The 15701-nt window shown below is 49.7% G+C and overlaps 6 protein-coding genes across 6 annotated transcripts; 4 read left to right on the forward strand and 2 right to left on the reverse strand.

The window, feature by feature from the left end:
* UREG_06449 (uncharacterized protein) lies at positions 1–864 on the forward strand (the record flags this gene model as incomplete). The annotated part of the gene is made up of 1 exon (XM_002583436.1): positions 1–864. The coding sequence occupies one exon, from the start codon at positions 1–3 to the stop codon at positions 862–864; it is 864 nt and encodes a 287-aa protein (XP_002583482.1).
* A 441-nt stretch (positions 865–1305) lies between these two features.
* Positions 1306–4746, reverse strand: UREG_06450 (uncharacterized protein; the record flags this gene model as incomplete). Its single annotated transcript, XM_002583437.1, has 8 exons — positions 1306–2002; positions 2072–2473; positions 2533–2700; positions 2768–3156; positions 3529–3618; positions 3685–3884; positions 4307–4518; positions 4556–4746. 8 exons carry the CDS (start codon positions 4744–4746, stop codon positions 1306–1308), a joined length of 2349 nt encoding a protein of 782 aa, XP_002583483.1.
* Positions 4747–8665: 3919 nt separating this feature from the next.
* Positions 8666–9419, forward strand: UREG_06451 (uncharacterized protein; the record flags this gene model as incomplete). Its single annotated transcript, XM_002583438.1, has 2 exons — positions 8666–8714; positions 8992–9419. The coding sequence occupies 2 exons, from the start codon at positions 8666–8668 to the stop codon at positions 9417–9419; spliced, it is 477 nt and encodes a 158-aa protein (XP_002583484.1).
* Positions 9420–10769: 1350 nt separating this feature from the next.
* UREG_06452 (DNA-directed RNA polymerase II 45 kDa polypeptide) lies at positions 10770–11979 on the forward strand (the record flags this gene model as incomplete). Its single annotated transcript, XM_002583439.1, has 3 exons — positions 10770–10826; positions 10934–11502; positions 11568–11979. The coding sequence occupies 3 exons, from the start codon at positions 10770–10772 to the stop codon at positions 11977–11979; spliced, it is 1038 nt and encodes a 345-aa protein (XP_002583485.1).
* Positions 11980–12870: 891 nt separating this feature from the next.
* Positions 12871–14095, reverse strand: UREG_06453 (uncharacterized protein; the record flags this gene model as incomplete). Its single annotated transcript, XM_002583440.1, has 4 exons — positions 12871–12879; positions 13126–13203; positions 13286–13587; positions 13663–14095. 4 exons carry the CDS (start codon positions 14093–14095, stop codon positions 12871–12873), a joined length of 822 nt encoding a protein of 273 aa, XP_002583486.1.
* Positions 14096–14938: 843 nt separating this feature from the next.
* Positions 14939–15589, forward strand: UREG_06454 (uncharacterized protein; the record flags this gene model as incomplete). The annotated part of the gene is made up of 1 exon (XM_002583441.1): positions 14939–15589. One exon carries the CDS (start codon positions 14939–14941, stop codon positions 15587–15589), a length of 651 nt encoding a protein of 216 aa, XP_002583487.1.
* Between the last annotated feature and the right edge of the window lie 112 nt (positions 15590–15701).

Below are 15701 nucleotides of genomic sequence, written 5' to 3' on the forward strand. Positions count from 1 at the left end.
ATGTCTTCGTCGCCTTCTTTTGCAGCACGGCGCGCCGCCCGCAGCGGTTCAACCTCGACCTCCCATACCCCTCTCTCCCTCGATCTCTCCAGCCTTCCACCACTCTCGCAGCCTTCTCCGCCCTCAAATACTCTCCTCATAACGGACCTGCAGAACTTGAAACTCTTCCAGCCAGATTCTCTTGCGCAGATCAAATCCCACATCACTACCGTCGCTCCGCTCAACTCATTCTCCCCGCTCCCGTCCCTCCGACGTATAGTCTGTTCTTTCCACACAATCGACGCAGCCATCCAGACTCGCCAATCCCTCGAGAATTCGGCAGTCCTAGGCCACAATGTCCGTCCAAGGATCTATTTTGGTGAACACACGCCGGTGGAAGACGTCGAACAGGTGAAGAAAAGAAAACTCCTCGAGGCGCCCCATCCAGACAAGTTGTTCTTTATCAGCCCCCCTCCGAGTCCACCTCACGGTTGGATCTTACGCAACGAAGAGCCTCCAAACAAGGAAGTTCACGCTGCAGATTTGGCAGACGCTTTGAGTAGATTGGGAAGATCCCACAGTTCTCCCGTCATGCCTGAGACACCGGGGTCGATGGCCGATGTGTCAATGCACGACGTTGCCCACGAGAGCTTTCGAACATCGTCAAAGGCCATGCCGTTTACATTGCAGCAGCGGAGTCGAAGCAGCACTCTAATCTACCATCCAGAGGATCACGGGAGCAGCCCGCATCTACCCGCTGTCATGGTGGAAGACACCACCATTGACGCCGATGAACTAGACTCGGAGATGGAGATCAGCCCTATCGAGGCTTCACGAAGAATATTGGCACATACTTCGCGGCCACCTGTGGAGCTCATGCACTAGCCTCTTGCCGAGCGTCTCTTGGTTTTATTTCTTTTGGGCATTTATTCCTACTGCATTACAAATTCTACTGTTGTTGAGCGTTTCTCTTCGTTTTGGCTGTTGCCACCCCTTGAGGGATCTGCCACGTTGGCTTTTTTTGTATATGTATCGGCGTTGTTGGTTTGTCTTGATTAACGCAAGGGGCATTTTTGATATTTGGTTGTCAACAGTGCAGTTGGAGAGCCATGGTTCCAATTTCCCATTTCCAGGTTAGAAAAGAATGCTAAACAAATGATTACGGTCATAAGAATTGACCGACTGAACCTGTGTCTATTATACGCTTTCTATCTAATATTATTTCTGTCAGATCATATCTCCTGTAGCAAGGTAGATCGGATATTTTTTTTAATATCATTTTTTCCCTCAAGAGTCAACCCGACAACGCAACCAATCGATTCCTCCTTACAATCGCTTCCGCATATGAACCTCAACCGCCCGCAGTGGCAAATACAACAAAGCACTCAAACCCAGCGCAACCTCGAACCCAATGTCCCCGGTCTTCTTCGCGATCGGGCCTACATACCACGTTTGCGACATGCACGGGATAACCAAGGCGAACGATAAAAGCCCCGCCGCCAACGCCGACACGCCGCTGGGCAATGCAGACCCGACATTCCAAATCGTCGGGTCATACGAGCCATATCTGCCCTTGCGGAATACAAGATGTTCAACGGTGACGATGGAGAAGAAGGCTGCGGACCAGTACGCGATGACGCCGATAAAGTTTTCAAGGGAGAGGAAGAAACTGGCTGCGGCGCGGATGGAGACGGGGATGATTATGGCGATGAAGACGAGAGCGAAGAGGGCGCGGGGGACGCGGACGAGGATTGGGAGGAGGATCTGGAAGTTGAGTGTGATGGAGTATATGGTCGCGGCTATGTTGCCCAAGGTCGAAAATGCGAGAAGCACGGTGATGAATTTGCCAAAGCCACCGGCCGAAGAGAGCATTGCGGCGAATATGCCGCCGACAGATCCACTTTTGTAGGCTTTTGCCCAGTCTGGGACGTTGGGGACTGCTCCGCCGATTGCGGCTCCGAGGATCATGAGTGGGACAGTAGGAACGAAAAGGCCCAGGTAGACATAGGAGAAGATACGTTTGCTAAGCTCGAAAAATTAGTGGCCCACACAGGCTGGAATGAAGGTCATGGAATGGTTGGCCTGTACGTACGAAGAAATATCAGGTGAAATGTATGTGCAAAAGTCGGAACTGAGGGCTGCCCAGGGAATGAGGAAGCCAGCAATTAGACCACCAAAGGACAACACCGCTGGCGCTGAAGCTGGAGGCGCATCGGCCTGCTTGCTGAGATGCTTGCCTCCGCAACCAGTCGCAATAATGATGCTGACCAGGATAGGTATCCAGCCGTAACGTTCATACCGATGCAGAACTCTATACCCAAAGAACGATATAAACAGAGCAATAACAGCTACGACTGCGATTCCAACGTTGACACTGACGCCGCCGCCGTCATTTAAAGCCGAAAGAGTTTGGCCGCCAATTACGCAGTCGATGATGGTGAATCCCGAAACTGTCGCAAGGTTCAACAACACGAGAATGTTGACTAGGTATATTCTATGACCCAGAATAATCAGTTTCCCTGCCCAAGACACAGCCTGCCACAATGAACGAACCCAAAAGTATAACGAGCTTGTATCATCTGCCGAAGGCCAGTTTTCGGACCTAGAATCGAGAGATATGCTGGAGGAATGGTGCAGAGCAAATTGAAAAAGATGATTACGAGACTAGCATCCCGCAAGCCGAGACCGAAGCTGAGCGTTCCCACCATACCGGTGATGACTCTATGCAGCAACAAAGGTCAGCATGCAAACATCCTTTAAAAATGAGCAAATAAAAAAAACAGCATACGGCAATAGGTTGCAGCTGACAGTGAACCACAAAAGGAAAACATTGCCTGCCCGCTTGTCTGTTCGCTCATCCACGCTAATCGGGACAATTCCCCGAAGCTCAACACCCCATGTCGCAAGCCGGTGCCAGAATGACTGGCAAAATCTCAATAACGGCGGATCTTTTTCCTTCGGCGGCTGGACAGGCGTTCGTTGGACGGCTGGCTGCGTCTCGCCATCTTTCTCTATATCTCTCACACTGGGACTTGGCTTTGAAGCTGACTGATCGAGACTCATATTTGTTAACCAGAGAAGGATCTCCAAAAGAAACGAATGGCGGCCGGGACAGCACCGGTTCAACTTCGCATCCCGAACTGTTTTTGACTGTCGCGGGGTTTCGGCGTCGGAGCTCTTATCTTATCAGTCGGAGTTTTTCCACAAGTTTAAGCTTTTCGGAACTATTTCACGTGATAATCCCGTCTTGGCTAAAAAAGCCTGCTGTGTGTCAGTCACTCAAGGAAGAACGATCAATATCTGTCTATTAGGAAGTAAGGAAGCCGGCAATTCGTAGTCCAGATGTGGAAACGGTCCAAAATCTTGCATTCAATTGGCTTAAGATACCTGGTATGCATATAGGAAAGCGTGTACACCAAGGCATATATACTCCATTAAAAATGCTGTCAAACGAGCGCGTCGAACACTGTCTTGCAACTGATAGCGTGGTATGCAAAGGTGTAAGTTCTATCCAGAGGCAAACAGCACCACAGCAGAGTTGGTCATCACTTTCGGGCCCAGGGTGGCAGCAAGCTCGGCGATAATGCCTTTGATTGCATGAGGGTTCTTGATATCTGAACTCTCCCATCCGACCAAGTCCTGATAATTTAGAATGGTTAATATAGTTTCCAAGAATTTGAAGTGACGGGAGCAGCTTGAACTCACGGTCATTTCTACTAGGGAGTTATGCACAAGTAAACGACAGTGATCAAGATCAACTTGGGCTTTGAGCTCATCTAATGTCAAAACCCCCGGCATATCGATATCGAAGAGAGACATATCTTCTTCATCGGGGAGGATGAAATTATCTTCCGGTCTAGTCATTTGATCTTCGCCGACTTGCGATCCCGAGAAAGGACACGTATCTTCGCTTATTGAGCTTCTCAACGTAACAATCTGTAGAGGGATCCCAAGAAAGAGATTCGGGGTCTGTAATCGACAGAACTGTGAGTGAGGGCATTTTACATAGAGGGTTAATCTGCATCGCACCTAATAGGTACTGAGGCCGAAACATCGCTTTGTATCGCATTTTGGGACACGAATGTATGTAGAATCCTGCATTGCGCCGTCAGAAGTCTGGTCGAAGAAAGAGACAAGCACCTGGGCTAGGCATACCCATGTAATAGTATTGATGCTGACTCTCGAGTGCTAATGCGATTTCCCTCATGGCACTTAGTTTCCCAAATTCCCAGTGTTCGTATTTCGGATCATAACTATGAAGATTAGCATTTGTGAGGAGCTTGATATTCTGCTTTGGAAACGCACTAGAGATAAACCGAACTAATACCATGCGGTAACATATCAAGAACGCCGACAGCAATAAGTTGTCCGTCGAGTCGGTAGCACTGGTGGTATGACCCCAATTTTTGCTCCTTACCACCTTGCCGCACTGTCTTGCGGCCAATACCGGAGCAAAGAAAGCGTTTATAGTCTGACTGTTTCCACCTATCCTCAGGGTCTTTATGCACCTTGGTTTGATAGTCCAAAAAGACAGAATACCTAAATAATGTAAGCAATCGTTCAAAGCATGACTGACAGTACTATAACCAACTTCGTTAACGAGGATGAATCGGATTCGATATTCACTTCAAATTTATGTGCCGGTTCAATTGGCCGTTTTGTTCTCGGGTCAATTGGTCGCTGCAGCTGGCTATATTCCGCCTCGTGAACCCGTTGCTTTAGATCAAAGGTATGTTTGCGATATCTCTTTTCCCTAGCAACCACCATCAGTGACTCGTTGAGTCTCACCAGGAGCAGCTCTTAGGAGAAAGTAAAATTGCATACTCCCTTGTCTTAGGACAAAGTCTAGCCGCCTGTCGGATATACTCTTGGCCAAGCACAAATGCGTTCCAGCGGTTGAGGGCCTTCTTCTGGTCTCTTCTAGGTTTATATGCACTCGCTTCTAACCTGAATTGCTCTATCAGTCCAAGATGACCCCAAACCGTTGACCATAATTAAAGCGGGATACACCAACCTCATTGTGTAATGGGGGCAGCATGATCGCTCCAAATTCGGTTTATAGTAAAGAGTACCGGATCTAGCGGACTTTAGCAAGAAAGGAAATTCAGCAGAGTTTGAAGCAAATGCTGGGCAACCTCACCTTCTCCATCCTCTGTTTATAAGGTCCTCGTATTCTTCCACACGAACGGAGGTCGATGATGCATAATAGCTAGCGCCTGTTCAACAATGCCCTCCGTGTCAGAGCCTAATTATGTTAAGGGGATATACATGGCTTCTGTCTACTGACTTCCGTTTTCGCTTTTGCAATAGCCACACTCATGACGTTGATATCCTAGGGGGAATAGGTCAGCTGCCAACGATTTGCGTCATAAGAGCTTTTAGAATGCAGCTGTGGAGCCAAAAAAAAAGGGTAATATAGCAACTATATTTATAGCGACATCACGGCAATCACTCTTGCATGGGACGGAGGAGATAGCACGTGGGGATGCACACAGGATTCATTTTCGAATGCGGAAGAGCCAAGTTTACCTCGAGGAGCAAAAAAGGACAATTGGCCGGACTGAACTTCGTTTAAAGCAGCCATTTTTTCAATCAAGATGCAGCCAATTGAAGCACCAAAACTTGGTGTTTTGAAAGGAATAGCGTAAGGTCTCCCGGGGCAATTTGGATGCAAACACGGAGAATGACTGTGAGACTTAGCAAAGAGAAAGCAAATGCCTTAATAAAAGTTCTATTATTATCAAACGCAGGCTATGTGTTAGAATGCAATCTGAAGCCCATGAGATGCATGAGATGCACTTTGATATGATGTCGCTTGGCCCAGTGGGTGACTAAGCGAGATTGGGTTGTTTTAGCGCTCCTTGGCACTTTTTGTACAGGAACAGCCAAATGAATACATGGATGCCATAAGCTACCCCTCACTTGCAATTCACAGTCAACAATCAGCACATCGATTGAGGCTTTGACGACATCGGGCGGGCTGCCTGTTGTTTGACGCGGAATTCGCAGCAATGCTGAGGACCGAATTTACGAGAAACCAAGCAGTACGGAGTATAATGCATATTATGCGGCATGACAGAGCCTGTGCTGACGTAGAAGACATGATTATTTCAGGGCGATTTGAAGGAAAGAGAGAAAGAACCCCGGACGGTCTCCGCATTTTCCAACAGAAAATCTCCCTGGCTATCCTGAAGATTTAAGCATAAAAGATCAGAATCATCGGCGTAGTTGGGACGCTGGCGAACCTTGCTGGAGGCCACATGGCCAAATACTTAGCACTCATTGCTGGAGCTTTACCAACGGAGAGCGGGATTGCGAAGTCTTGGTTTGGAAGAGATGAAAAGGAATCCGCAGACCGGGGTTGGGTTTTAGTAGGGCGGCAGGGATCGGAGGCAGGCTTTGCTTCCGGAAACGTTCTGGTGGGATTAGATCTGTTGAGACAACTCCAGATACCAAGCTGATTATACACTCGGCGGAGAGGGAATTTGGGTGTTCAGAGGGCTGCCAAACAGTGGATTGGCTGCCCTGAGGTGCCCGATCTGTTAGGTCCACTTCATTTATGTGCATCAACAGGGAGGTATCATAATTAAATGTAAGCTCTGTATGGAGTAGGAGCTTGTCAACTCCGATCTGAAAGAGCCAAGAGGAAAAAGAAAGCCTTTGTCCCGCATGCATGCGCAGAGCCTGATATCAGAATGGTAGCGCCCGGAGATCCTCCTCGGTCGTTTTATTTCGAGCATATGGATCCAAGAGTCCGGTGCAATGCCGTTTACGTGCTCGAGTTGATAGTGATCCCGCCCATGAACGGTGCCATTAGCCAAACGGGTGTCAGCGCGCTCCGTACACCCACCCCTCTCCGCGGTGGGCCGTGCAGGATTCCTTCGTTGGCAAGATTGGCGCATTTTCTTCTTTCAATACTGAGAAGAAGTATGTCGAGGTTCTTGTTGGCATGAGGTCATTCGGCGTTTGGCAGCCTTACAGTCGGAGTACCCCGTGTAGCCACCGATATTTTAACTATGTAGCTTTGAAACTGTCAATGTATAGTTAATGGTAATTTCTTTTTTCCTTCCCTCTTCCTGTACTGCAAAAGAAGCCGCTGAGCAGTCCTGATCAGTTGATTCGATTATGGCCCAAGGCGGCTGCATCTGGGGAAAATGGTACCTCAGGGATGATGGAGCTTCTTTTTCGAAGTGAAGGGGCGCTCGAGTTTGCGTGGCATGCTGTGAGTCCAACATGCAGCTGAGTAACGGCAGATCAGAACCCCCAAGCGTTGCATGTGGCGAGATGAATGGGGGATGGCCGAGTGGAATGCGAGGTGTATGCAGCAGTTAGCTGCTCGTCGGGGGGCGTCTCATGAAGCGGGCCTCGAAACCGGGACAACTCAAAACGGCCTGTTGCCCAGCGCGTTGCCCAGAAAAGTGGCCCAGCATCGTTGATTTTCCCGGGGTTGCCTGTGGTTGGCCCGGTGAGAGCAGGAAGAGTAAAAAGCAATCATGGAAAATCTATAGAATGTTTTCCAAACGGCTTCTGCGGTGATGTGCAAATCATAAACATTACGGAGATGCTGGAGAAACCCACCGCGTATCCACAGCGTCTGAACGCAGGCGGTGAAATTGTGTGTCCATTGCAGTGACACATGGATGTGTCAATTGGCCTTGGAGCACAGCAGGCCGTCTGGGGTTCGAAAAGTCAGCTCGTCGTGGCCTTGTCACGGTGCTGGGGAACGAGCATGGTGGAATCACGGCCCCTTGGCTTACACCGTCCCGACATGGGGAGGAATCGGACCTGAGGAGGTCACATTTGACGAGCGGGAAGGAGAATGAAGTGATAAAGGAATTGTTGCAGGGAGGCCAGCCAACAGTGCTGGGGATGGCGTTGGCCCCAGTCCGTCAAGGCACAGAAGGCCCATAAATAGCTAGAGGACAACAACTAAAAGAAGCGCAGAGGAGGAAAAGTCGGGAATAAGAAGCCTAATTTTCCCCCCCGAGCGCTCCCTCTGCGCCTTATTCAGAAGCCCCCTTCCTTAAAAAAAGTCTTCTTCCCCCCCAATCCCCAGCTCACGCTTATCCCTCCCCCCCATTTATTTAATAAGATGTCTTCCTCCGCCATCATTCCAGCTCCTCCCAGGAATCATTCTCTTCCGCAGCCCCGTCCGCCGCGGAAGTGAAGGGAGCATTCAGATCCTTGAGCTTGCTTGTTTAAAAACATCCCTTTCTCTCTGCCATACTCGTCCCGTTTTCCCTCGTTCACCGGGCCTCAACAATCCGCCCTTCCCGCTCAGCATTCTGACTCTTGTTCCGTATATTTGCTGCCTGGAGTCTGCCTATCCGGCTCTTCCCTCAAGGTTTCGCCGTTTCCAGTCACCGACGTCGACAGCACTTCAGAAGTCCTTCCCATCTTTAGTCCTTGACGGCGGATCCGTGCTCTTTGTGTACCCCAAGTTAACAACCTCTGATATCGTCTCTCGAACCTCTGGAACCAGGCAGGAGAAAAACGAAAATAAATCAAAATCAAAGAATAAAAAATCCGGTTACGATCGACTCAGCCCGTCCTTGCCCGTCCGGTTTCAGCAGAATCATTGAAGCCCGGCTTCCTGTTCTTCTTTTTTTTTTCTGATTTTCTCTGGGCGATCCGCGGCGGCTTCGCAATTTGTTGGCGAAACATCACGTCCGAGAAAGCTGATACGATGGCACAAACCCGCACGATGGAGTCGCGAACTGGGCGAACAAACCAGCGTAAGTCGGTTGATGACCCTTGGTTGAAGCACGTGTCGCTTTTGTCCAATGTCCCTCGTGCCTTTGCATCCCTGTACTGCAGCCAGACTGCACCCCCATGCCTGGATGGTCACAGAAAAAGGCACACAACACACTCACTCCATGACATGGAATGTTCTTTTACGATGGAACGCCACAACCCTTGTCACTTGGTCTTCTTTTTCTCTGCTTCCCCGCTACTGTGGCCTTTTTCCTTCTCTTCGCGGGCTTGGACTGACACGATCCCTGTGCTGCATAGGTTATGCTCCGAATGGCGACAGACTCGTCGCCGGTGTCGTGCCCATTTCCCCGGATAAGTCAAAGGTTCTCTTGATACAGTCCGCGCGTCCTGGCGGATGGGTTCTCCCCAAAGGTGGGTGGGAACTGGACGAGCCGTCTGCTCAGCACGCCGCATGTCGTGAGGCGTGGGAGGAGGCCGGAGTGGTCTGTACCGTCCTGCGGGATCTCGGTGTGATTGCAGACATGCGCACGCCAGCCCAGATTACTGCAAAGGCCCCTAAGGTCCAATACCAGTTTTTCGAAGTCCGCGTTGACCGCGAAGAGGCTCAATGGCCGGAGATGCACAAGCGCAAACGGCAATGGGTCACATATGCACAGGCAGCTGCGGCTCTTACAGGCAGGCCTGAACTCTTGGAGGCCTTAAATCGGAGTTCTGTGAAGCGATAGATATCATTCGTGCCTCCGCTGCGGGCATCTTGGCTCTAGACCCGCCTCTTGGTTCTTGATCTTCTCCTCGCCTTATGTAGCTTGCATGCCACCCCCTCTCAGCTGCATTGCATGATGCAGCTCTTTCATTGCGTACGGAGAATGTCTTTTGTGAGAACGTGATCCTATATATTGGCTCACAACCTTTCGGCCTTCTTTTCACACCTATCTGCCGTCCTGATCGCTTATCCCCAAAAAGTTGAAGCATGGTGTTCATTCAGCATTTCATTTTCATGACCCGTTTAGACCATCCATTCCGGCTTCCAGTTTTTGGATACAACCCCCAATGAACCAAAGTAAAACCCATATCTGTTGCAGGAGTTAGTCGGAAAGATCTGCCTCTAACCAACAACATCTTGTTTATGTCTCACCCTGTTATGACTTTTTCATTATTTATCCACATTTTCTTGAGCATTTTTTTTTCTTTTGGGATATTACATACAACACCCACAACCCCATAGACTTGATTGTTTTTTCCCTCCGCTTTCTATTTGGTGACGTTTACATTTGGATCATTTTGCATTCAAGAACCCTCCATCGAGCGCCGGGTTTGCGCCGTCTTGTCAGCAGCCTAATATCTCATTCGGCTTGCTGCCACTATCGCGGATTTCCAACTGCACTGACCTGACTCGCTGCGAAGCCTTGGTAGCTTCCCTGGCGTCGCAGAGACGATCATCGAGAAATGAGGAGTCGTTAAGATTGCATATTGGCATTGGACTATTTACCAGCTATCTTCCACTGTATACTTTTCCTAATCAACCTCCTCTTCTCTCTCTTATTCCTATCTCTACGTTTCTATCTTTGGCCGTCGATCTATGATTGGGAAAGGATATAGAAAGGGTTGGTAATCTTGGGCACTGGGTACTAGCAATGTCGATTTTAGCGGCTCTATAGATACAGGCCTTAAAATCAAGCCGGTAATTACCATATGTACTGCTGTGACATGAATGTCTAGATGTTTACTACATACTCGGTACCTCCACACAATTTCCTCCGAGTGCTGACCTGCGCATTTGCATTGAGCCAAGATTTCCTCACCGGATATCGGTAGAATGATACGCCGGCTTATGTAACTCAGCGCCTTAGTCGAGCTCCATCACGAACTGAATGAATTGCGACGACGAGGAGTCGATATCAGAATCAACCAGGCCCCGGGGCACCTTTCTTCATCTTGGAGCATTTTATTCTATAGATACAGGCACCCCATTTTACTTTTCACCCTTACCCGAATCCCAACCGTATCGAGCATAAACAAAACTTTCCCGGAGAGAGCTTGCGGCACGCAGCTCCTCTTCACCTGCTTGCGGAGCCATGGATTTTGACGCTATGGATATTGAGCCCCAAGGGCCACAGGTCACAGTGCGAGATGTGAGATGACCTGCCGCTTCACACTTTGTGCTTGCTTGCTTGCTTGCTACTCCTAGGCACACAGGCCCCGTTTCCCTCACAGCTAACAACCCATGGAACCCCTTCAGGTCGAAACGCACCGAGTTGACTTCCGCCTCATGTCCGTCGACCTTGCCTTTGCCAACTCTCTCCGTCGCGTGATGCTCACCGAAGTGCCCACCGTTGCTATTGATGTCGTCGAGATCGAATCAAATACCTCCGTTTTGCCTGATGAATTCATCGCGCATCGGCTGGGGCTGATTCCCTTGCATTCGAAAAACTGCGACGTCGACATGGTCTACGCGCGCGACTGTGATTGCGAAGGTGGCTGCTCGCGATGCATTATTACGCTACAGCTCCATGCGAAATGTACGGGGGAAGGGGTTATGGTGGTGTACGCGCGAGATCTGGTTGTGATTGGGGACCGGGCGAATGAGTGGGTTGGGAATCCAGTGATAAATGACCCGGCTGGGAAAGGGCCGATCATTTGTAAACTGCGACGAGACCAAGAGGTTAAAATGACTTGCACAGTGAAAAAGGGAATCGCGAAGGAACACGCAAAATGGGCGCCGACAGCGGCCATTGGGTTCGAGTACGATCCGCATAATAACTTGAGACATGTGGATTATTGGTATGAAGAGGATCCGGTCAAGGAATGGTGAGTTGAGCCCGTGTTCAACCATGCGCGGTGCGGGAGTTCAACTAATAATACATAATCTACAGGCCTGTCTCCGCCAACGCAGAATGGGAACATCCCGCACCACCTGATATGCCGTTCGACTACGATGCCGCACCTTCCACTTTCTACCTCGACGTCGAAAGTATCGGCAACTTAGAACCGGACGCCATCGTTCAACAAGGAATCAGCGTCCTTCAGCGGAAACTCGCAGAAATCATATCGGCCCTGAGTGGAACTGGCGACGCCGCGGCGCGCGGAGAGGGTATGAATGGCATGGAAGTCGACGGTGGTCGGAGCCCCGATGCGTATGAACCACCAGAAGGTATTGATGGTAGCTTCAGTGCGTACGCGCCGAATGGCGTTGGAGCTGGTGCTGGAGGGCAGAGCGTATGGGGTGCTGCTGGTGGCACCACCCCATACGGGGCGACCCCGTATGGCCAGGGCTACGGATTCTAGGTAGCCTTGCCTTCAAGGACGTCTCTACTTTGGTCAAAATACCCATTTCCCATTTTTCCTTTCTTCCAGATGGAATGGGCTTTTACTCTTTTCTAGTTTTCTACCTGCAAGAATCGGCGTTTTTCAAGGGGGAAAAATTACTCGAATTTGCGGTCTGGATCTAACTTTACAGGACTTGGGGCTTGTTTTCCTCTTTCACGATTTTATGTGCTCTCTCTCTCTCTTTTTGGTTGTACTATACGTAACTGGCGTGGCGCTGTCACTGAATCTCTTACCAGGCGTTCATACTATCCTATTACTTGGCCGTCCTGGAAACGTTCGTCGAGATTTTTTCACCACCTGTGAAACCATCCCCCGACTCCCTTCCACCAGCTTCTCCAGACTTACCTCCAAACCTTTCCGACATCTTATCCGAATACCCACCAAATTTGCGCAGGCATATCCTCTTCCCCTCCCAACTCAGCCATCCCGTCTCACAATCCAATCTACGAGTTGAACGCATCAATGCTAGCCCTGAAACTCGGCGTTTGCGGTGCCGTAGCGTCTGAGGAGCCCCCGGGGGGGCGGCAAGGGCGAAGGGCAAACTTGTAGGGTTTGGTTTGATGCTGGGGCGAAAAAAACGTGACGAGCTCGTGCGGCTTGCGCTTCGCTGGAGTTGGAAACGGGGGCACTGGGCGATGCGAAATTGTGTGCGATGGAGAGGTATAGGCGAGGGAGGATGCGTCGAATTTGGCGAAGCATTGGTCGATAGTTTGAGATCGGGAGGCTGGGAGGTCTAACAGGGATATATGAATGTAGATGCTGCAATGAGTAGAAGGTCACTTGGAGGAGCTAGTACCATAAGTTGGCCAATTTACTTGAGCGTTCTCCTCCTTTTAAACATTGCTCTAGTTATTGCAGCTAGCATTGAGATTTTTTGTCAGCATCCTAGGACGCGGAATCTCCTTTGCTGGTAGTGCCATATTGTATGCGGGCTTGTTCCTCGTCTATGGATGAGAAAGCAGAGAGTTTTCTTAATTCAAATCTGTTCAAGTTACAATGATCCATTCTGGCCGGCCGCCTTCAGAGAGATAGATAGGCATATTTCCGCAACTCTCAACTTGTCAAGCGTGCCACAAGAGAACAAGAAACAAACAATAAACCCACCCCTACCAAATTTGTAGCCCATCCTGTTAAATATCCTTTTCGAATAGCGAAGATAGCTACAGGGGAGACTAGACCAGACTGCCCATACTACTATTAGCCTCAGAGAGCCCAACTCTAAGCCAAGGAAAAAAAGAAAGGGGCACTGGTATGGAGTACTTACAAAATAAAACACGGAACGTTCAAGAGTATCTAGCTCGCTCTTCTCGGTCTCCTTGAGTTGATGCCTCTGCTTCAAGATATCCAGGACCTTTGAGGCGCATTGGTCGAATTGGGCGCCGAAACGCTCAAATTGACTCTCCATATCAGCCAACTGCCGAAATTGCTCGCCTGGTGTGTTGCTCTGTTCACTTAGAGTGGCACGGTGCTCGTCAAGCTTCTGCCTTGCAGAACGAAGACTCTGATAAATCTCAACCACATGCTCAGTTATGGCGTAGGCAACTTCTTCTGGGGTACCAGGGGAGCCTAGTGATTGTTAGTTCCAGTGATATCACGGTTGATGTTTTTTTTCCTCTGTAAGCAAAAAGAAAATCATATTACCATTGGTGCTGCACAGTGAGCCATGGTTTCCCAGCTTTTGAAGGTTTTTCGTAGCCTCTTCAAGATATTGATGCCTCACTAGGTTCAATACTTTCAAAGCACAATTTTGGAACTGCACTGTGATCCGATCGATTCGCCTTTCCAAACTAGCCACATCTTGAAGCTCCTCTACCGAAGCATGGCCCTGCTCACTCAGAGCAATGAGGCGTTGCTCCAGACTTTGCCTTGCCAGATGAAGTGTTTGGTCAATCTGCAGCATTTGGGCAATGATTCTATCAGTAACCTTGTCACTGTTACAAGAGCAGGAGACTGGAGCCTGTTGGTGTCCATAGAGGAGATGAAGTCTATCTTCTTTGGCCGCAAGAGAAGGCACGCCATAACGCGAGGCAGCATGTTGTGGGGCATAGGCTTCTCTACCCGGAAGGAAAGGCATGGTGTGCAAGTTAAGGAACCGCCGAGAAAAATGAAAGAGCCGAAGGCACCAGGAGTCTGATCCCAAAGTGAGGAAGGGATGAAGAAACATGAAGGTACACCTTACAACAGAAATGTGAAGTAACATTTCACTTCTGGAACCTCAGAGCCTGGTTGCTCCGCAACCAGATGTGACGGAATCTACCTTTCATTTTGATAACAATGGTATTTTGTTATCAAAACCAGGGGGTAGGGGAGGGTCATGCTGAATTGCAGCCCCTTAAAAGGGTGACTTGCAGGAGAAAGGATATCCCATGTCCAAGAAGCTGCAAACAGTAATCTGCCCTTGCTCTCTAGTTAGGCTTCAGGCAAGGTTAGAGGAGAGAGCGCAAGGAGCCGGAGGCATCCTTCCCCTTGCTGCACAATGACACATATAAAAAGCCTGGTTCCCACCGCCTAGATTTGAACTTCTGGTTGCCTGATCAGAACCACCCCTTTGTCCTTTTATTGCAAACATTTTGCGGTATCATTGATACCGACATCTTTCCAACGCTAGATGACCATGGCCATGTTGAGCCGGAGTCATGAGGGTTTCCATCTTTCGTGGAATGACCCACTCCAGGTATCTGGCCCTTGCAAAGGCCCATGGAAGCACTCGAAGCCTGCGACCTGTTGTTCCTTAGGCTACTGCGGTCCTGATACTTGCAAGACGTTCTGGATATGACAATGGAGAGATATATAAACCTGCATCTGCCGGTCCGTTTTCATAGTCTCTCCCTCTTAACAAAACACTCGACCTCATTTGACACAAGACGAAACAACAGATTTTTCTGGCTCCAGCAAACTTCTCTTTCCCCATATTACAATGTCCAGCAGTCGACACTTCTCCACGATTATCATCACCTTCCATACTCCTCGCGCTGATGGGAGTCTATCCTCAGCTACCAGCAGCAACCTGGACCTAGAGGTGGTTTTCATTGACCATCACCAACACCGACTGGGCCAGTATCCCGACGTGCTCGTCCGAACCCTCAACAGCTGCTATCACAACCTGCAGCATGTGGACATCGAGGATGAGTTCGAGAGCACCAACGCCGCACTCTTCGGCGCTAGCCCACAAACCATGCTCTCGGTGGGCTCAAATCCCCCCTTGGAGCCAGCATCATGGAGTCAGGCTCCCGCTGGATCGCCCGAACGACCGCGGTTCGAAGTTATCACGCAGGACTGGCTTCGCCTTCCTTCCACCCGCCAAATTAGCAGAATCAGGCAGGCCCACTGCACCGTGGAATGTGCGAATGAAGCGGTGATGGATCTTGTCGCCATGTATCATGGCGGGTTGCTGGACGGTACGGGCGAGAACTTCGTGGAAGGGGGGCCCGCGAGCGAATGGTGCCCATGTACTTTGAGACAGAGGGAGGTGGCATGGTGGATAGACCCTGTTGATGCCACTTTGCAGCTGAGTGGGTGCAGTAGCGACGGGCATCGATTTCGTGTTTATGCCCGGCTGCGAAGGTAATGGGCTGAGGGGATTTATTTTTCATTTCTTTTTCTTTCTTTCCCTTTTTTTTTAGTGTTGGAATAATGCCTTCTGCTTCTCCTCTGGGGTATAATATATTGGGGCCAAAGCT

The sequence above is a fragment of the Uncinocarpus reesii genome, genomic scaffold, assembly GCF_000003515.1.
Source record: "Uncinocarpus reesii 1704 scaffold_4 genomic scaffold, whole genome shotgun sequence".
Lineage (NCBI taxonomy): Eukaryota > Fungi > Ascomycota > Eurotiomycetes > Onygenales > Onygenaceae > Uncinocarpus > Uncinocarpus reesii.